The following is a 22,152-nucleotide window of genomic DNA, read 5'->3' as shown; positions in this document are numbered from 1 at the left end:
AGTCGACTGTACTGAGTGTTTAAGCTGGTTCACGTCATGCTGTTTGATGCCTCTCCAGCATCAATGTGTAATCGCCTCCAAAAACAAATTCGACAAAGCTCATCAAATTTGGCAAAGTGGTTGCCAAGAAAAACTATTTCTCCTTTCCCATGTATTTAGATAGGAGCCCCCGAGCTAAAGCTTCCTTTTAATATGTGGAGCCCAACACTGCAGCACTGCCGAGCACTTTGCTTGACAACTGTACTGTCTTTTGAGCACAACCAGCAAAAGTATAGGAAGCTTCACAAGAGTACAGCAACTAAATTTCAAACAGCATATTTATCCACAGTAGTCGAAGAAGGGACGTTTTAGGCTAAAGGACTACTAGTCTTCACCAAAGCATCACGGCATTCTGATTGAGACAGAAAGAAAGTAGATGCTAACAGGGACAGCAAACACATTTCTGTTACACTTTGAGCAATGCCATCAATATACATGGGCCTGTCATGATTGCAGACTCTCATGGCATCTTAATATATATATATAAGTTATGATGAAGCAGGAGACGAAAAACAGTTTGCAGAAAGATAGAAAACGAACAGGCTCAAGACAAGATGTTAAGGCACACGCAGTTAGGGTTCCACTCACCTGAGAGCAGCCTGTTGCTGATACTGGGCCAGTAACAGGTTGATCTGTGCTGGGTCGAGCGTTGAGGCGGCCACCTCAGTTGTCTCTACTGTCGCGTCAAGCGTTTCAGTGATGACCTGCTCCTGCTGGGTGTCGGCCATGCCTTCATCTTGGTCGTCGACCTCTTGCAAAGACCTGGTGGTCAGGAATGTAGTAGAACCACTGTTCTGGCGGAAGTCTGTCAGTCCTTGGGTAAGTTCAGACATTGCCCGGGTCAGCAAGTCAGCCTCCCGGCCTCTGTTGCTGCCATTCACTGCCTGTAAGGATTACAGCATTTATTGAAAATGATGTGGAGGCATAGGCTCCGTGGTAGTGCTTAGGCTACTATGACCCCCTTATCATGTGGCTGATGGTCAATTTTTATTGGAAAGTGTTCTTTGCCTCTTCAATCGAGTTTGTGTTAGTTGATGGGTATATGGATATCTGTCTTGCATGATGTGCCACGCCGGTAAGCAATAGGTCTGTATATCCAGGTGGTACATCCAGGTCGACAGCAGTCCATCATTATACCCAAAGCCGTCATGTGTTTGTCATTGTGCCATTGTCTTGATGTTGTTGGCATGCACACAAACTGTGTGTACAGTTGTGTGCCCAGACCTGACCCAGAAAAGGGTCAGGTCCGCAAATGCAAATTTGAGTAACACCCCTACAATGCATGGGTTCTCAAAGTGGGTTCTGCAGGCCCCTCCTCAGGGTTCCCCAAGCCTCTGAAATTTTCCCTGGTTCCGCACTTGCCAAATGGCCAAGATGGCGAACCATGTGCATTTTCAGCATTTGCAAATAGGTGCCGCTAGCGTGTGTGCTGACATATATGTCAGAGGATTAAAAATTAAATGCATGAAGTAGCACAACCTACATGGTTCTAGCACGCTAGCTCGGCGAGCGCGGAGCACTGCAAATGCATGTCACAAAAAATCAAAAACGGTGCTAGTGTATAACCGGAACGAAGTGGCGGAGTCCACATTGTTGTAGTCATCAGCAGAAATCTTATGCGATACAAGAGTGACGCCAACGCCGGAACACTTTGTGCCTAATTGTGTCTTTATTCTTGCCTTTATCGATGCGCATAAAACTGCATGAGCAGCAGGCCGCAGGCTTTCATAACTGCGAGTAGGTGCCATCTACGATCGCGTCAATAACGACTGCGGTTTCGTCTGCAGCAGTTGCGGCAAACAGCAGTTTCGTTTTTACTCGGTGCGAGCGCCGGCCGCATGCCTTCAAAACTGCGTAGTCGCCATCCATGACTGCGACGATGGTGCCCACGGTTTCGTCTGCATTTGTTGCGAAAGAAACGGTAGTTTCCTTTTGACTTGCGTGTGCGTCGGCCGCCTACCTTCAGAACCGCAAGGTTGCTGCTGTCCATGATTGCGTCGATAGCAGCCGCGGCTTCATCTGCAGCGCTTGCGGTAAACAGTAGTTTTGCTTTGACTTCGTAGTTTTGCTTCGACTTGGTGCAGATGAAGAGCACTGGCTACATTGCTATGGATGGGCGATTTGTTAGCTACCAGCTCATTGGCAAAAAAATAATCTATATGTGCGTGCAGTACTGAAAAGCATGTTCCAGAAGAAGATGCACGCCACAGCCTTTTATTGTGCGAGCAATGCCTGCCTCTTTGAGCAATGCAGTTCAAGAATTCAAGGATTAAAATTGTGTTATCTGCCACAGGCTAAAAAAAAATAAATGCTGTGTAGTCTAAAACGAACACCTGGTATATTGGTATATTACTCATTTATAATGAATTTAACCAATGTAAAACTTCATTGCAGTTGCCGTTTAACTCTTTTCCTACCGTGCAGAAAATAGGTGTTTTTTGTAGCTGATGCCAGATTAGTTTTTTTTTAAGGAACTACTGCACTCAATACTTTATGTCATACATAAACAAAAATCAGAATGAGTGCACTTTTCATGCACAAGGTTTTATTAAGGAGATGTATGTCATAAAAAAGACAAACTGCCAGAATGAAAATCGTCGGATAAAAACTGAACAAAGTTTGTAAAGACACGCTTGTATCTACTAAGAAAAAAGTGTAACAAGAATTATGAAATATATACAAAATGTATTGCCATCTAATAGGCACTACCTCCGAAAAGAATCACAATTTTTTATTGAACAGGTACTTCAGCACAAAAATTTAAGTGCAAGCACTACAGTTGGATGTGCCGGGCTGCGGCCACTGATGCTCTGGGCTGGTTTGTGTTGTCGTCGCTCTCAGAGTCAAAGACTGACGAAAAGGCAGCATCCTCAGACTTGCTGCTGCTCCGTTCATCGATAAAATCAGTTGCAGACGCAGCGGAATCGCATGGGCGCTGCTCCCCTAGGCGGCCATTTTTGCTTTCTGCTCTGACAATCGCAAAATTTGGAGCACATTCGAAAATAAACGCCTGGTGGCAAAAAAACGAACTGCTTATAAAACAAAGATATAGTTCTCCTCCTTCACGTCCGATGGCGCAGAGTGTCTGTGAGCAGTGCAGAAAGTCTTGAAAGAGGCATTTCAAACCATCGATAGCGTAACGGCCATTTTCGCTTTCTACTTCGACAATCAAGAAACCTTGGAGTGCATTCGAAAATTAATGCCTGGCAGCAAAAAAGTAAACTGCTTAGGAAACAAAAAAAAAAATTTCTTCACGTCTGATAGCGCAGTGTGTCCGTGAGCGGCACAAAAGGCTTCAAAAGCGGCGTTTCAAGCCATAGATAGCGGGCTAATGGTGCCTAAGGAGCGCAATAGGGAAAGAGTTAAAACTAACACATTTATCTGGCAATAAAAGTTGATCATTAGCAGGGAAAACAAAGGCTGAATACCAAATTTTTTAAATTTTGTGCCTAAACCGCAGTACGTCAATGTCAAGCATGTGCAAGGACAGTCCCCAAAAGCAAGGCGAGTGATTGCCTGCATTCATAATCTGATCTCAAATGCACCCAAGTCCCAGAAATTAAGCTGGAATGTGCTGCGAGTAATGTATAAACAGCAGACAAACTCGGCCAGTGAGATTAGACTTGACGACCGACGACAGTGCCCGCAGCTTTTGCTCTGATTCGAGTGTAGCTTGCCTTTCTTGGCACAAGTTCTCCCGATAAGGAGTGAGGATCTTAAATCCCACTTTCGGCACTGTTTGGTACTACACTGCTACTATGGCGTGACACTACAGTATTTAACAACCCCGATGACACACAATGCCACTGCCCCCACTGACCTGGTTGTTAGTGGTGCCAAACAGGGCCACCATCTCCATGTGCTTCTTGCGCTGGTGTTGGAGCAGCTTGGCCTTGCTGGCATACTGCTTGTGGCACAGGCAACAGCTGTGGGGCTGTGTTGTCACGCTGCCCACCATGTGCGAGAAGGTAGGGTTCGGTTGGCCAGGGATGCTGGGCACACCTCCCTGCACACAAGGATCAAAATACTCTTCTCACCATCCCAAACACACTCCAGAGAGGACACTGCATAAGCAAGACTTCACCCTTTTAAACTTCATTTACACAACATGTTAACTCACCCTGCATTATTTTTATCCTGTGAACTCATGTTTAAGTTAGTAGAGTGCCTCGCAGGTGCTCAGATTTTAAACACCTAAGCATTCAAACGCCTCTTTTGTCACGGCAAAAGTACATACTTTGATGAAGAGTTCGAGGCAGTAAGTTATCGCTCGTAATCGCCTTTAACTACATAATAACCCATGCACAGTTGAAATGCTTGAACCTATAGAAACACCATTGTTTTAACAAGGTCTTTTATCCCTTTGTCTCTACAAGATCCCTATCATGTATACAGCACTCTACACCAGTCCTTACCACAGTTGTGCCACTCACATACCTTTTAAATAATTACATTCATCAATAGTTATGGCACTCATTGGCCTAAGATGCCTTTGTGCCATTAAAAACTGAAAAGAAAGACTTTTGGCGCAATAAATAAAACAGTGCTGCAAAACACAGGTCTACTACTAAACTGAGAACCTCACTGGTATTCAGTACAACCAGAACTCACTAATTCATTAGTTTCAGAGGAAAACAGCTAAATAAATAAAACACAAACATTCTATTCAACAGATATTCGATTGATTAAAAATTTTACGGACCTTCATATACTAGAATCAGTTGTAATCAGTGCTGGTGTACGAATCCGGTGTTCCCTTTAATAACAGTAGACCAGACTGTATATCTTGATTTATATGCACCTAAGTCACTGATAGCTTGCAACATTCTTGTTATGCAATGCAGAGAGAATCTCAAGCACGCGCAGCACCATATTTTCTTGCCCAAGATTTGTAAGCATAAAATTTTGTGAAAACTTTTTTGATATTCGATATTCAATTCGATATGCGACTTGAAATCTACTATTCAGTATTTGCACACCCCTGCTTGTTACCACAGCAAACATGAGGAGATAGTTACTTCTCCCAAATACATGGAGATGCAGCTTTTGGTATCTAACCGTGGTAAATAAAAAAAATTCCCTTCGCAGTCGTAACATACCAGCAGACAATAAAAACCACCTTAAAAAGCGATTATGTCCCATACCTGTATATGGGTCTCAGTAGGATAGAAGTACTAAGATTGAATATAGAGTTGTGAAGTGTTAAAACTTGGCTCAGGTAAAGCAAAAGAGTGGTACTGGAAATCACGAAGCATTCACAGTCTTGGGTATATTTCGGGCAGTGACAAATCTGCGCCCTAGGACATCTGAGGGGGGTGAGAACTTGCTTATACAGCTTTGCTGTCTTGGTGTACGAGTTGCTATTGGCATACATCTGTAAAAATCTTTTTGCTGGAAGGCTTTCAAATAAAGTTTCACACGACAGCATGGAGAGCTGCACCAGTGGGTGCATGCTTAATTGAAAAAAAAAGGAAGAAAAGCAAAAAACAAGGTAGGCAGGGGAAAGCTTTGTCCAGTCATGTTCCCTGTCTTGAGTATCGTGCTTACTGCTAGTTTTTTTACAGCCAAGTTTCAAGTGGTTCGCTAAAAGGGGTCACAAATTCACTGGCCACATTCAACGTGCACGCACCTTGACGCGATTGCTCATGGGCAGAGCAGCACCGGGGTGGTTCTTAAGGATGTGGGCCTTGCGCTTGGAAGACGACCGGTAAACTTTCTCGCAGTACTGGCAATAGTAGTCGCGCGTGGCCCGTAGAATGGGGAGGTTTAGCTCTGGCACCAGCTCCAGCTGAACGTTGGGATGCCGCTTAGCCATGTGGTTCACCAGCATGCCACGACGCTTGAAGCCCAGCATACACGTGTGGCACTTGTAGATGAACCTCTGGTAATCCGTAGGTGGAACCTGGGTGCAAGTGGCTGGTACCTTAGAGGGCAACACTTTTGCTCGAGACTTATATTATATATATATATTATATATTATATTATATCAAGGTTCGACTGCATTGCCAAAAAAAAAAAATAAAGGACCAAATATGAACGTATATATAATCAGTGCAGGGTCATTTTATGCCAACTGTTCCAGACACGTTGCTTTACCTTCTCAGATTTCTTTCTCTAAATATCACGCCTATTTAAAGTCCTTTGTGCAGTATGTTTTACCAAATTATTTTAGGTGAAAAAAAAATATTTTTTTCACATTGTGCAGCATCCTTTCAAGATTTGATGGCAACTCTGAACTCCTCATGGCAACTCCAAAAAGTGCCTTTTCTGACACACAGTGAAAGCAATAGCAAGGACGATATTTCGTAACTATTCATCTCACTGCCCATTATTCCTTTCTTATCATCTCTTTCACTGAGTATCCGATCACTACCATAACAGAGGTATCAGTTTGTCCAAGGTAATGCCAAAGCACTAAAAGAATTCGAAGTGAGCTGGATCATCCGTAAATATGGACCTAGCACATGTACAATAGTGCTGAAATCAAATTTGAACATGAGGAAAGAAACTACACTAGGTGTTATATCATTTCTATATTCGCCATTGTGTAAGGCACTGGAGCAATTAATTCACGGACTTAGTCCTAGAGCTAGAGCACATTCAGCTCATTATTTTACAGCTTAAATATATCACAATTTCAGGTGCCTAAGGACTCAGACTGAAAGCATAGTGGTAAAACATTATTTTCATTATTTTACTATATAGTATATTGATTGTGAGAAAATAAAATTAATGTCAAAGTTCCATCCTGTATTTTTTTAATTTGATGTTGAAACCCCAGTGCCAGTATGTCAGCATGATGCCACAAATTTCATTACAGTAGAACCTTGTTCATATGTACAGGAAAAAAAAAACACAAGAAAAAACATACCAACTGGGTAAACCCATGATCCAATGTCACTAAAAAATTTTGGCAGACTCAACTATGGTTGGCATCGACGTAATGTGAAGCGTTGCGCAAATCATTGCACCACAAGACACCAATGCGCACCGAGCTAGTTGGGGCCCAAGTCCCCCGAGACTCGCCTCATTTAGCAAGGTTACGTCTACCCTCCTTGAATTCAGCCTGGGTCTGCAGCTGTTTAGGGTGGGGCATTTTGGCGGGAAGTTTTGACGTGCTCACTAGGAATGGTGGCATGTTTCGGCAAATGCATATTAAAAGCATGCAGTACACTTCCAATGACACAATGTGCCAGGCTCTGTAAAACAGACAGGCAAACTTGCTTATCGTAATAGGGTTCGCGGCAATAGCTATGCATGCAGCATGCGACAACCCAGGAGAAGATTCGCTGGCACCAGAATAGCAATCTGAGCGCACACAGGCATTTTCACATGAGGCAGGGGGGCGAGTATTGCAGGGAAGCTGCTTTGGCAGGAGGCTACTGTTTCCGATTGCGCGTCGCACGTCATTTTTTGTTTACATGGCATTTAGTGGCTGGAAAACATATCACACAATCGCAGTTTGGCATCATACTGAACATGCGTGCCGAAATATTGCATTCTTCAGGAACGCATGAACTGGTAAAAGAGAAGCATAATTGTAGAGGTTTATTTTTTGCATTCTGGACCGCAAATGTTCGCATAGGGAAATTGCACGTAACAGGAACATATCAATGAGGTTCCACTGTACAGTCGACACCCACGATAATGAAATCTCACAAGAACAAAATTCTCGCGACAATGAAATACAGTTAAGCCTCGATATGACGAAGTTGGCCAAACTGGCAATTTGCTTCATTATATTGAAATTTCATCCCATTGAAATTTTGCCTTGTATGAATTAAGCACAGTCATCGATCGATTTTTCTTACACGGAAAGGGGCCGCACAATTTTCCAAATTATAGGGCAACCAAAAAAAGCAAATTTGAATCGGAAAACAATTCATTTTGATGATGGGAGTCGGCGACAAATGATACGGTTTCTGCCAGGTCGATGATATCTTCACATCAGCTGTATGAATTAAGCAAAGCCACCGCGGCTGATAACATCGCCCACGCTGAGACGATGTTATCATTAAAAGTGCCAGCAGAGGGGAGCGAATTTTATCTGTCTCTCGCTCCAACGAGTAACCAAAACTCGAGATTACGCAACCTCCAATGCTAAACACGGGGGAATACAGCTTACGTGATGCCACGATGCCTCGGCACGCCCGCTCTTTGCACACGCAGCAGATTATCTCTAAAGCAGGGTGCGCGGCTGCGCACGTGCTCAGCCGCACTTACAGCCCCTAGCGTGGGAAGGCAGCACTTGCGAAGCCACCATCTTTCTTGTCTCACCTTCGCACACCTTCACTTGCACCTAAAGCACAAAGTGCAGGGGGTGCGATAGGATCTTATCGCAATTGGACACTATGTGGAACATAATGCGTCTCCACTTCGGCAGTTGCTTTTGTCGCACCGGCGCAATTTGAGAGGTGCGCTTGCAAGCAGGCGCATGTAATTATATCATTTGACCATCTGCATCTGCGGAAATTTCCATTTATTGTCTCAGTGTTCCTTTGCGGCAGAAGCGAAATTTCGTTATATTGAAATCACATACAGATGCGCTTTGTTACCTTGAGGTTCTAAATATATGGTGTTCTATGAATAATAGTTTATGAAAAGTTAAATACTTTGTTATACCAAGAATTTCGTTATATTGAAGTCCCTTATACCAAGGTTTAACTGTATTTTCGTATTCCCAGCGAATCACCATAAGATCCAATGCATTTTGTACCTCTCAACAATGAACTATCGCCGAATTACAATCCCACATCAATGAAATTAGCCGGAACGTAACCCACCTACTCATGCAAGACTAGTAGGCTCCAAAATTTGTTCAAATGCAATTGCTTTGTAATAAAATTGAGTAAAACACCACCACATTAAAATTGTGTGCGCACCACCATTTCTGTTTGCTAAAACAACCAACGCCGGAAGTGATCGCATGTGCTGAAAACACGTCATGGCCACCATCTTGTTTGTTGATCATCCGTTTGAAACAGCACGTATGTTGCTACCAACATGCCAAATCGGTTTTTGCACACCTAGTGAAGCGCGTAATGTGGAGAAAAACGTGGCAAAAACAAGGAAATCCAGGTCTCACGGATGTGAAATTGCTTATGGTGCTTGATATGGTGGTCACAGCACGGAGTGCCACGCATCAGGCCGTGACTAAGTGATAGTGCAGGAACATGCATCCCTTACTTCAAGAACGCTGGTTGGTTTTGGTGCCACCTGACAGGCATTGTGTGCGGATTCGGCATCGGATGTAGACTGGCATGAAGGGGCCGTAATCTCGATTGAGTGCCTCCGGGTATACGAGATACAATCACTTTTGCGCTCGGCACTGGAAAAATCGTGCTGCATGAGTGGAGTGCTGTTGTTCTGCGTCCGGTGCCAAGTTGCGCAAAATCTCGCAAAAATTATTGTATCTCTGAAAGCAGTTGACCGAGACTACTGCCCCACGGCGGTGCTGCCACGGCTGATCCCCCCCCCCCCCCCCAACGCATGCATCGCACTTTGCACTGTCGGCAATGTGGTTCTATATCCTCGAGCAGAGCTTGCCAAAGTGAGTGAACGAAATTTTGACAGCAAAGTTTCATTCTGAGGTGCATTGCCTATCTGTGCTGTCTCATTTCACAACAACGAAATTCTCACGAAAGCGAATTTTCTCGAGTTCATCACCGATTTCGTTACTGCGAGTTTCAACTGTATATATCTTTGTATTTGGGCAGTCGTGACTCTGTAAATATTCTGAAACCTTCTCTAAACTTGCAGAGGTCATTCTTTGGCACCTTTCAAATACAGTGCACCTATTCATAATCCATATTTACAGAGAAAAACATGAACGAGGTCCAACAAGACGCCACTAAAGTCCATAAGTCATGGTGAGTTGGTTTAGTAACTTCAAGGTGGTGTCCCTACAAGCCCTTTATTTCTGCCTCTTTTCTGGCTTACAAAGCTTTTTCTCACAGTAACAGCAGCTTTTTTTGTACAGTAAAAAAGAAAGCATTTACTGACACAGCTCAACTTCTTTTTCTCTTTAGTGCCACGTTAAGTGCACATGGTAGTTCTGAATTACTAACAATGAAAAAGAAGCAAGACTGTCAATTGTTCACTGGCTGTGATGAGTTCCTCCTTAAAGGCCAACTGCAGAAAAATTTCACTCTGGCTAAATTTGTTATAAATGAGTACATTCAATGACCAATAATTCAGACTCCACGGGGAACGTCAATAAGCCCGAACTATCGAATATCCAAAAAAACGAATGTATCCAGAAAGGATTATTTTATTTACATTTTAAGGTCCGTAAGCAAGGAATAAGTGATCGATTCGTTGCTGCACGCACTTCCGCTTGTGTGCAACCTAGCATGACTGCATTTCTGCCAGTTTTGTGCTGTCGCTATATGCCGATGTAAGGACTGCAAAGGCTCGAGTCTGCATGTGAAGGCTCCGGATCGCACGGCACATCATCATGAATAAAGGGAAAATCAGACATCCACCCGTTCGTAGCAATTGCTACAAAGGAAACCCATACGGGTTCCTCGAAAGAAAAGCCTCATAGTTGAAGAAAAATTCGTCCTGGTCCGGGACTCGAACCCGGGACCACCGCCTTTCCGGGGCAGCCGCTCTACCATCTGAGCTAACCAGGCGGCTAGCAGATGGCAGGGCGAAGTCGAATTTGTCGACAACACACGAGGCAAAGGCAAGGTTTGACGTAGTAGTTCTGCGGAAACCCGCAAGGTGGAGAGAAGTAATGAATAAAGGGAAAATCAGACATCCACCCGTTCGTAGCAATTGCTACAAAGGAAACCCATACGGGTTCCTCGAAAGAAAAGCCTCATAGTTGAAGAAAAATTCGTCCTGGTCCGGGACTCGAACCCGGGACCACCGCCTTTCCGGGGTAGCCGCTCTACCATCTGAGCTAACCAGGCGGCTAGCAGATGGCAGGGCGAAGTCGAATTTGTCGACAACACACGAGGCAAAGGCAAGGTTTGACGTAGTAGTTCTGCGGAAACCTGCAAGGTGGAGAGAAGTAATAATCCTTTGTAGCAATTGCTACGAACGGGTGGATGTCTGATTTTCCCTTTATTCATTACTTCTCTCCACCTTGCGGATTTCCGCAGAACTACTACGTCAAACCTTGCCTTTGCCTCGTGTGTTGTCGACAAATTCGACTTCGCCCTGCCATCTGCTAGCCGCCTGGTTAGCTCAGATGGTAGAGCGGCTGCCCCGGAAAGGCGGTGGTCCCGGGTTCGAGTCCCGGACCAGGACGAATTTTTCTTCAACTATGAGGCTTTTCTTTCGAGGAACCCGTATGGGTTTCCTTTGTAGCAATTGCTACGAACGGGTGGATGTCTGATTTTCCCTTTATTCATTACTTCTCTCCACCTTGCGGGTTTCCGCAGAACTACTACGTCAAACCTTGCCTTTGCCTCGTGTGTTGTCGACAAATTCGACTTCGCCCTGCCATCTGCTAGCCGCCTGGTTAGCTCAGATGGTAGAGCGGCTGCCCCGGAAAGGCGGTGGTCCCGGGTTCGAGTCCCGGACCAGGACGAATTTTTCTTCAACTATGAGGCTTTTCTTTCGAGGAACCCGTATGGGTTTCCTTTGTAGCAATTGCTACGAACGGGTGGATGTCTGATTTTCCCTTTATTCATTACTTCTCTCCACCTTGCGGGTTTCCGCAGAACTACTACGTCACATCATCATCACCGTCCGAGTTGAAGGTGCTATTTAATGGTGGGAGAACTTGCTCAATTATTTCGTCATCCTTCAGTTCGGCACCCGACACCACCACGCAGTCGACGTCTACAAAGCCTTCAAATCTAACGGCGGGAGAAATCGGCATACTGCAGCCTAGAAGGTCATCAATGATGTCTGCATTTGAGCAGGTTGCGCCAGACAGCAGGTTCAGCTCTTCAGTTGTGCAGTCATTCGAATGTGACTCAAGACTCATTTAAAGTCGGACTGTGAGGGAACCGTTGGTGCCATTTGACGTGTCCTGTCGATAAGTTCACAAGAAAGACTTCTTGGAGCCAGCAGAGCACTGTCTGGAACACAAACTAAACAAACAAGCATAGAATAGCGAAACGTTAGCCGAAAGGCAAACTCAACAGACAGGTGAGAGAGTCCATGCGCGGGGTTGCCGGAATAGGATGTGATGATAGCGATGTTGATGCGACCTGTAATTCAGGAAAAGCCTCCAAACTTGGCATTTGCAGCTAAATCTCCTAGGCATAGTGCTGCAACCAAGGCAAGGCCTCAGGGATTACCATCTAACGCATATTCTCCGAGGCCATACTTGATGTCTTGTCGAGGTTCTCAGAGGGATAATGGCGGCAGAGTCGGCGTACGCTACAGCCGTGTCTGGATTATTCGAATGTAGAGCTGGCGGCTGCCTGAAATAACAGTTGTCTCTACACGTTAAGTCTATGGGGCCATTGGCGTTGCCACGAAGCTGTCAAAATTACCGAGCGTGTCCGGATTATAGGTGTCCGATCTATCGTTCGGCGACTGTAATAGTATAACGATACGGTTTTTTTTTTTTACTGCAAGTTTGCACCTCCTTTCTCCCTTTTTTTTTTCTTATTGTTATTCTTCGTTTTGCATTCTTTAGTGTTCCTGAGTGTTTCGTGTTAATTCTGCTGCCTTCATTTATTTGTTATTGCAAGAGGATGTTAACAAATTTTTTATTGAATATGATGTTTACCTATGCACTGTAGTCTTTTTTTTTTTTTATTGTTCTGTCCGTGTTCTGTTGCTGCCGGTTTTTATGTACGGGGGTGCGCCCCTCTGTCAAGCCAGTCATAGGCTTTTTGGGTGCACCCGTAACATCCCTGATGTTGAAATAAAGGTATTTGTATTTTATAAAGCACTGAAGCAATTTTGGCAAACCCGCAGGGTTGCTAACTGCGTAATTTTCTGTTCAGCAGACTTTAACAGCCCTTAAGCAAACAACGCATGCACCTAGTGGTTGTCACTCTGATGCAATTCTCAGCCCACAGCCTCTGGGATTTCTCAGTACACTGCAGACAGCCGCAGGCGCCACCTCATATCAGAGGTCATGCCAAGGAGACAGGAGTTCGAGGTCATCGGTCACTACCAATGAGCAGTAACGGCAGCATTTTTTTCCTTTTATTTTTCTCAGTTCCAGCTATTTTCGCTACCGTTTCATGACACTTCTACTCGTATTTCAAACGTTAAATTCTGCACAGATGCTAATCAATATCTACGCTATCTTAAACTAGGCTTTCTCTGTGATCCAAAATTTTGTTACAGCTGGCCTTTTAAGGTTGTGCAAACTATCCCCAGATTTCTGTTCCCTAATGCATTTATGTTTTTGCGAGGCTTTGAAGGGGGCATACCTTGGGCACAAACCTCTTCGATGAAAGCGGGCGCGCAGCCTTGGCGCGCGCTTGCTCACGAGCCTCGCGGTCCGGTGCGTGCAAGCGGCGCGTGTGTTCCTTGAGCTTGTCCTTGCGCTTGAACTGCCGACCACAAAGTGCGCAGAGGAATTCGCGGTGTTCCGAATGGCAGAGCATGTGCAGTTTCAGCTTGTCCTGCCGGCAAAACACCTTGGGACACTGCTGGCACATGAAGCGCTGGTTCGTGTGGAAAGCTCGTATGTGCTTGCGCACCTGGTTGTACTCTGCAAATTTCTGCAAACAGGCAGGGGAAAAGAAAAAAAATAGGCTGCATGAAGTTTGTTGTTGACTTACTGTTTACAGCATAATGACTAGAATGTCATGAATATATATATGCACACAGAGAGGTTTTAATGATTTCAGAGGCAAGAACTCTTGTCAGTAATAGCAAATGAAAAAAGTAATGCAGCAATGAATAAAGCAAGTATAATATTTAAATTCTGGGGATTATATGGCAAAACCAAGATCTGTCTATGAGGAATGCTATAGTGGAGGACTCCAGATTGATTTTCATTACATAGGGTTCTTTAACGTGCAGTTAAATCTAATTACATGTGCCTTTATATCTCAGCCCCATAAAATTGCGGCCACTGTGGCCAGGATACAGGCCTGCGACTTCGAGCTTAGCAGCACCGCATGGCCCCTAAGTCACCACAGCAGCTGTGGATGGAGTAGTATTGATGGATTGAGCGACTGATTGATGACTCATTTATTAAAAGCAAGAAAGTAGGAAGTTAAGGGACAAGTTAACGGTCACGTCCTGTCAGTACTAACAAACAATATAAGAAGCTGAGCATGTACACATAGTGAAGCAGTAGAACATAAATATGCAGTCAAATGACTGCAAAATGAAGTGCAAAATGATTAAAATGCAACACCTACAAAGATACTATGCAGGTACTCTTACTTTTCCACAGGTTGGGCAAGTGTACATGCCATCCTCCTTATGAACGAAGACGTGCTCTTTCAGGGCAGCCACAACATGGAACTTCTCTTTGCAGATCGGGCACTCGAAGTATCGCTCCTTTCTGTTGTTTTTTTTTTTTACAGAAAAAGAGAACCAGACAAGGATTCAGCACCACTGTGTCGTCCTCCATGAGGTCAATCGCATGCGATATCAAATATTTTACGGATGACTCGACAACCATTGTGGACAGGACAGCAGCTCACACCTAGACTAACCACTCTGCAAGTTTGTTATGTGACGCAAGATTTACTACCTAGCTGATCATAAAGTATTCGAAATTTAAAGGCGTCTACTTTATTCAGCAAAAAAATTGTCCAACAGGATGCTCTCAGGGTGATGTGAACGCAATAAAATATAACCTGCATGCCTTCATGCTGCAATTCACCTGTAATTGGTAGCTAAATAGGAAAAATTCTAGTTAATGCATACTTCCTGAAAATATACTAACGATTAAAATGTAGTAGCAACAAATCATCAGCCCAATCTCCATAGAGGCTAATGTATGGGCTGATGGCTTAAGGGGGAAGCAGGGATCAGATCACGAAAATAGCAAAAAAAATTATTCTGGGAAACCACTCAGCTCATCATGTGCAATACCTAGTCCACATAGTATCAGAACTACTTAGCTAAAAACATACTCTAAATGTCAAAAAAAAAAAGGAGAGAGACAGAAATTATTTTGTCAGCACAGACGACGAGAAAAGAGCTTAAAGTTGTGCAAAACATCAAGGTTTGCATAGTCATCTCCCGTCTTTCCTGTGGCCAAGCTCCGCTTACTTGGTATCGTTCGAAAGCTGAAGTTTGGCCTTTCCGTTCCAGCTCTCCTTGCCTACGATAACCATATAGAATAACCACAAACATCAAAATTCAGGGGCCACTGCAATGACGTTTGCGATGCGTGCGCCCCTCCTATTGGCTCAGTGTACTAGTACGCTGAGAGGCACCTTTAGATTGGCTATCACCAAGGCAACAGGTGCACTGGTGCTGATGAACGAGTGCTGAACTGCTAGGCTTGCTTTGAAAACTGTATCGATGACACTGTTTTTTTGTTTGTAAGCGGTAAATTGGTGCTTGCTTTAAGAAAAAGAAAGTTTGAAAGTGGACAGTATATGGAAAGCAAAGCACAAGCTTGCTCCATCTCCTACAGCGAGGAAGAGTAAGCAGCAATTTTAAGAACTGATTACCATATCACGCCAGACCAAACAAGTGGTCAATGCAACACGCAGTCCCGTACTGAGTCAGCAATGAAGCGATAGCGAAGCAAACTACGGTACTGCCCTATGTCATCGAGCCATCAACTACGTACCAGACTGTGTCATGTGGGCGGCATTTTACTTGGAGACCCTACACGACATGCTGGTGCTTGTTGCCACACCTCTCCACACCACCGCGGGTTCGAGCAGCCTAGATCCTGTTCCAAGACCAGAAGCGCCTAATAGCATCACCGTTAATGGAGACAGTGCACTTTCAGCTTTTGAAATGTGATGGATGCGAAACAGGCTCCCCGGTTTAGAAAGAGACAGATGCTAATACGAATGTGCACAGCACATGTACCGGAAAAAGGACCCTATGCACTTAGTAGGTGATGCGCTACACAGAATTTACAAAATTTGGAAGGCGCTTAAGCTTCGTTTTTGAGAGTGGAACGCAATAGCATTCAATGATCCCTGGCTGCTTCTCACACTTCCCAGCAAATGCAGCATATGTAACCGTAATGTTTACTAGGAAATGCTGGCCGCAAACGAATATACACAAAGGTGGGCTTTCAGGTAGAAATGCGGCCTCTTGCGTGGGCCACGATGTGGCGTAGGTGAGCGCCATCTGGAGGTATTGCAACGAATCAGGCGCGCCGCTCCGTGACGCCCTCTCCCCCTCCCTCCCTCACCCCCCCACGAGATACTGGAGTGCCGGCAAGCATAAATGGCGGACGCCGTGGCCGGCCTATGAATGGTAGAAATGCTGGGAAAGGGGTTTGTTTTGAGCTCTTGCATAACAGAATTATGTTTTCTCATATAGTCAAATTGCAATCCAACGCTATCATGTCTGTTGGTTTTGTGTAAGGCATACTTTGCGCGCCGCTCCGTGACGCCCTCCTCCCCCCTCCCTCCATCACCCCCCTCCACGAGATACTGGAGTGCCGGCACGCATAAATGGCGGACGCCGCGGCCGGTCTATGAATGGTAGAAACGCTGGAAAAGGGGTTTGTTTTGAGCTCTTGCGTAACAGAATTATGTTTTCTTGTATAATCAAATTACAATCCGACGCTATCATGTCTGTTGGTTGTGTGTAAGGCATACTTTACGATTTTTCTACGTATTTTAGCTTGAGAAATTCAATTAGTTCAGTAACTTCCTTGCCCCACATGGAAGGCCGGGGTATGGGTGGTTCGAAAATCTTTTTGCCGAAACGACATCCGCCACCGGGCACCGATGCCAAATTTTCTGCGACATGGAGCCCTTAACGCCATCGCATTAATACGGGATGATCAGCATCACATAGCAGCATGTATTGTGTTTCAAAGAAACACAGCAGGTTCTCATTCAGTAAATTGCTTATGAACACGTACACATATACATCAGGGAAAGCTTGACAAGCCGATACGTTGCCCGCTCTGCCGGTGTGCTCCTCTAATAAAGTTTCGAAATGCTGCTTGATATAGCCTGTCCTTATATAACACTGCTTTCGGGGAAAATAATAATAAAAAAATAAAGATAGCCTCTCAATGCATGGTGAAGACCATGGCATCGCATTTCTTTCTGTGTAAGCAGGAGTGAACGTAAACTACTGCATACTGCATACTATCCTGTTTAGTGCGTAGTTATGACATGTTCCCACCACATATATATTAACGGGGTTCCACTGTAATAATGACACGGTTATCATAGCATGAACATAAAATCACCAGAGCTGTATTTTGTATCTATACAGTTTCCTATATAGCAGGCAATGTTGTGGAAACTAAGCAAGTAGTGCTGTCATAAAACCCTCACTCTGCACACTTTGCAGTGCGAGTTTCCACTGTAATAAACGAGTGTTGCCTCTAAAGGAGTAATCTAAACAAGATAGAAGTTCAAAGCAAGATGGAAACTTGAAGTGATAAGAAGTCATGGAACAAAGAATGTCACTTCAAGCCAACGTTTGCTTTGACATGGGGACTTGTGAAAACACTGGCTTAAAGCGACATTCCTTGTTCAAATACTCAAGTGTCTCCAGAGGAGTAGTGGCACATATTTTATAACTTGCAGAAAGTCTACTACATTTTTCATGCACACAAAAGTATGATGGCAAGTAAGAAGTTTAAAAAAAAACACTTGTAAGATATCTTGATTTGATACTAAATTTGGAGCTCGAAATGCTGGACCTGGCGTGATTGGTATCAGCGTGAAATCTTGACGTAGAGAGCAAAATATGGTGACATTGTGCTGCAGTAAGGCTAGGTGTGATGATGTTGCTCATAAAGAAATTAACAAGAGTGCCGCACACGTTTCTACAGATTTTTCTCACATGTTACAGCAGTGGCAATTGCATGGGATGAAACAATCCAGTCTTTCACAACACACATGACGCATCGCATCACATGACGCATCAGCCTCCTGGGTATCAAGACTTAAACTGGTTTGTAGAATACAGTTGACTTCCGTTAATTTGACCCTGACAAGACGAACAAAATTGGTAAAACTATCAGGCTGGACAAGGTAAACAAGATGCAGAAAAAACATCAAAGCACACTGCTGATTCATTTGGCTGTATGTGTACGGATTATAACATTCCCCCAAATCAAAAGTGCACCCACTTTATACATGTCCAAAGTAGAAAGCTAAAGCTCCTAAACAAAGTAGAAACCTCACATGCACACGAGTCTTTAGGGGGGAAAAAAGGGCAAGAATGTTGCACAATGGTAAACATATTTAAAAAATTTTTAAAAGTCAACTTTGCTGCAGTACAGCCGCGTTAAATGGTAAAGCATGCTTGCACCGCAAAGGCAGTTTAGGTTTCAACGAAACCGGCACTGCCAACAAGGGCGATGCTTTGCATCCCCCTTATCGCTCTCTCATTGGCCGGCGCACATTGTTGAGATGCACGCTCGCTGCCTAGCTTGTCTGTGGGATTTTTCCAGCAACTGCATTATACAGTGGAACCCCGTTCATACGTTTTTCACCGGACCGGGGAAAAAAAACGTAACAGCCGGGAAAACGCAACAGTGAGGAAAGCTCCGAAAATGAATGAAAAAAAGTGCAGCTTCAACTATAGACAATTTATTTCCACAGAGTGCGCTTAGGACCTAAAAAAAAAAAGTCCAGAATTGTGGCTTGCCGTTTCTTTCGCTCGCTAGAAATCACCACACGTTTCTCAATAGCCTGGAAGGCCGCATTGCTGTCAGCGTCGCTGTGAGGTGCGACGTACCTGCGGAGGAGGTCCAGAGCCGCAACGGCTTTTCGAAAGCTACGATTTGGCAACTCCCCGGCATCATGCGGCTCGTGCATCGCAGTCTGCGACTTCACTCGCGACCGAGATCCCAACGATCTCGGCGATGCTCTGACACTCTGACGTCCCGACAACAACATTACGGCGACGTAGTCGTCGTATGTGACCGCCATGGCTTTTGGCGAGTTTTGGCCGGGCTTGGCTATGGAGCTGGCTGCAAGAAGCCGCACGCCAATTCGATGGCGGCCTCTCGAACTGGCGTGCGGCTTCTTGCAGCCAGTTCCATAGCCAAGCCCGGCCAAAACTCGTCAAAAGCCAAAATGGCGGTTGGAGCGCGTTGCCTACTTTAGCCCAGGCGGGTTCGGGGGGCTAAGTTGCGACGTATCATGCGGGAACGTTTTCACAGCTACGACGTAACAGCGGGGTTCCTTATACATTGGATCCTATGGAAGCTATGCCGGGACCGGATGAAAACGACGTAGCAGCCGGGAAAACGCAGCAGTGAGGAACGTAACAGCGGGGTTCTACTGTAGTCGGCATTTCATCTTGCACGGCTCCACTATAAGAGGTATGCATACACATCGAGTACTACGGGAAGATAAACGGAAGCCAGAGAAGACCGCATTATATCCGGTTCTGCACTATAAGCAGTTGCACTATAAGTGGTCTGAGCTGTATTACAATAAATTATTTAGCGCATTCTGATGCCTGTTAGTATGTTTTCCCAGGGTTTAGGAAGTTGGAGCCTACATTTAACAAACAAAAATGAGAAGTCGAAAACGTAATGCCATTCGTTTTAGCGGTGCACTGTAGTGTACTCCGAGCAGAAGTTGGCGGAAACTCACTTGTGCGTTTTGAGGTGTTCAGTCAGAGCCGAGGTGTTCAGGAAGCGTTTGTCGCACGTGTCACACTTCAGTGGCTTTGTCTCGTCGTTTCCGTGCACCTGGTAATGCTTGGACAGGCGGTCTTCCGTGGCAAAGCCCTTGTAGCAGAGGCTGCACTTATGGACTCGCTGTGGCACCGGAGCCCCCGCAGAGGCCGTCTCATTTTCTGCTTCACCCGCAGACGCTGCCTCTGATGGCTGCTTGACACGTTTTGGGGGCCCTCTTTTGCCATGCACTCCCACGTGCTTCATCAGCTCTGCTTGCGTTGAAAACTCCTGCAAACGTTGTCTCGCTGTAGCGACTGTGAAGTGATGAGCGTAACAACAACAGTCTAGAGTAACGAGATCAAACTAACATGCATGAAAAACCAGGAGTGTACGAAAAACTCCCTCACATCACTGCCTGAAAATTTTTCAACAAAATGCTCCAGAATAAGAGAGCCAGAGAGAAAAAAGAAAACACTATGAAACCAAGTCCTGGCTACACTGCTAAGCTCAGTCCATTCGCCTTGCAGTGGTCATGCTTCCAAGTAGAACACAAACTGCGCCACTTACTGAACCACACTCTGGGCACTGTTCGAGCTGAGATTCAGGCGTCGGCTCTGTCGGCGTCACGACAGCATGCAGAGGCAAATGCAGGTTTAACAGGTCAGAGCTGGGAAACACATAACGGCAGTGTGGACAGCCCCACGAGAATGTTTCTGCTTGGGATGCGCTGCGTCGGGCTGACTTGCGAACGCCCTCACTAAGCAGGGACCCCAGGGGTTGCTGCTGCTGCTGTTGCTGAGCCTGCTGAGTCTGCTGCGCCTGCTGCTGCCGCCGCTGCTTGAGGCGCTCATCCTTCTGTTGGTGTCGAATCACGTGCCTGTTTGTGAAAAGCAAAACTGAATTGGTGAGTAAATGGAAGACTGAATTAATTATCAAATGAAAGAACAAATGACTGAATGAATGAATGAGCAAATGAATGAATGAATTAATTAATTAACATGCAAGAGTGTTGGGCTGTCACAGCAGTGAAGTGACAGACATTTGTGTCCTGCAGGCACAACTGGGCAAAGAAGGGTATTTTATAGTGAAAAGCTCTAGATTAACCATGACTCACGAGAAGACTGGTACATATTTTTACATTTTAGACTGGCACATATTTTTACATTTTAGACTGGTACATATTTTTACATTTTACACAAATCAAAATGCAACTTCCACAGTTGAGGTAGTGCTACAGGCAAAACTTGATAAACAGCAGTTCTTTTAACTTTAAAGTGAAGTAGATGTACGGCATCAGAGAAAGAAAAAAATCCAACAGTAGAACAGCATCAACTGCAGCTTATTGCAGTCTTTAACCCTTTGAGGGTCACATCATTTTAGGGAAATGCATCCTGCCACGGTCACATTTTTTATTGCATGTTTAAATTCTTTAGAGTGACTTATTTTAAGAAAAAGCAAGCAAATATATTTTATGTGACAATAAAGACACACATTTTTTAATGTGTGCAGTTTTATACATGGTTAGCAGTGTATAGTAGGGTAATTAATTTTTTATAAACGTAATGAAATTTATAAAGCTTATTTTTATGCTTTAAATGGGTTTCACACAACTAGGGCCTGAAGGGGATCACAGTCACTGACCAAGTCTGATGTATAATCCCACATTTCGGAACCGTGTATGGGTTCCTTGTTCACTGAGTTAGACAGGAAATTGTTGTCACTTATGTAGCCAGCTTGTGACATAACGAACATGCGTAAATGGCAGGCATAGGCCCTGGTGCGGCGTATAACTAGGGCCTGCATTATGAACCATTCCATTTCATTGTGCATTTTTATCATGCGTCGCGCTGAAGGAGCAATCCCAGCAAAGATGGTGGCGCAGCGGCCGGCAAGCCATGTTCCAGCCAATGACCAAGGGCCAAAAGAATAGAAAATGAAGTCATCATTAAAGAATACAGCCCAGTATCCACGGCCATAGTGAAAGCTAGGTATGCCCTGTGAGCACCCACAAGAAAAAGGCAATTGTCACAAGAATGAAGTCAGTGAGAAACTTACAGTAATCGCTTGTTTTATCATTAGACTAGATTCTTTCAGATGTGTTGCATGTAGTAATGTATGATAGTGGATTTTGAGTTCGAAGTTAATTCGAAGCAAATAGTGATTCAGGACGAATATTTTCTAATTGAATATTGGATAGTTGTTATGCAAAGAAGTGGATGGAAATGCTTATGCATAGCAACTACTCATATTGGAATGAAATTCTTCTTCTGTGGAAGAATAACACCGAACTCTAGTGCAGTAGAACTCGTTAGCTAAATGTCAAAGATACAAGGAGTTTAATGAATAGCAAAGCATGATGCAACTGCCTGTGTGCCTGTAAGAAGTCAATGAGAAGAACACACAAATAAAACATTGCACAAACAAAAGATGTAGACTATTGC

General features: G+C 44.5%; 1 protein-coding gene across 2 annotated transcripts in view; it reads right to left on the bottom strand.

The window, feature by feature from the left end:
* LOC142583144 (uncharacterized) overlaps positions 1–22,152 on the bottom strand; it is a 97,334-nt gene that overhangs the window by 6,878 nt on the left and 68,304 nt on the right. For both annotated transcript variants that reach the window (XM_075693487.1, XM_075693488.1), the window contains exons 18-24: positions 20,279–20,588; positions 19,686–19,999; positions 14,356–14,476; positions 13,389–13,682; positions 5,669–5,941; positions 3,860–4,045; positions 628–923 (exon numbers count right to left, since the gene is read on the bottom strand). In XM_075693487.1, coding sequence (XP_075549602.1) covers positions 628–923; positions 3,860–4,045; positions 5,669–5,941; positions 13,389–13,682; positions 14,356–14,476; positions 19,686–19,999; positions 20,279–20,588 — 1,794 coding nt within the window. The remainder of the gene's footprint in view (positions 1–627; positions 924–3,859; positions 4,046–5,668; positions 5,942–13,388; positions 13,683–14,355; positions 14,477–19,685; positions 20,000–20,278; positions 20,589–22,152) is intronic.

Source organism: Dermacentor variabilis, chromosome 5 (assembly GCF_050947875.1).
Source record: "Dermacentor variabilis isolate Ectoservices chromosome 5, ASM5094787v1, whole genome shotgun sequence".
Classification (NCBI taxonomy): domain Eukaryota; kingdom Metazoa; phylum Arthropoda; class Arachnida; order Ixodida; family Ixodidae; genus Dermacentor; species Dermacentor variabilis.
Note: the sequence above shows the minus strand (reverse complement) of the source record. Positions and strands in the feature narration are given on the sequence as shown.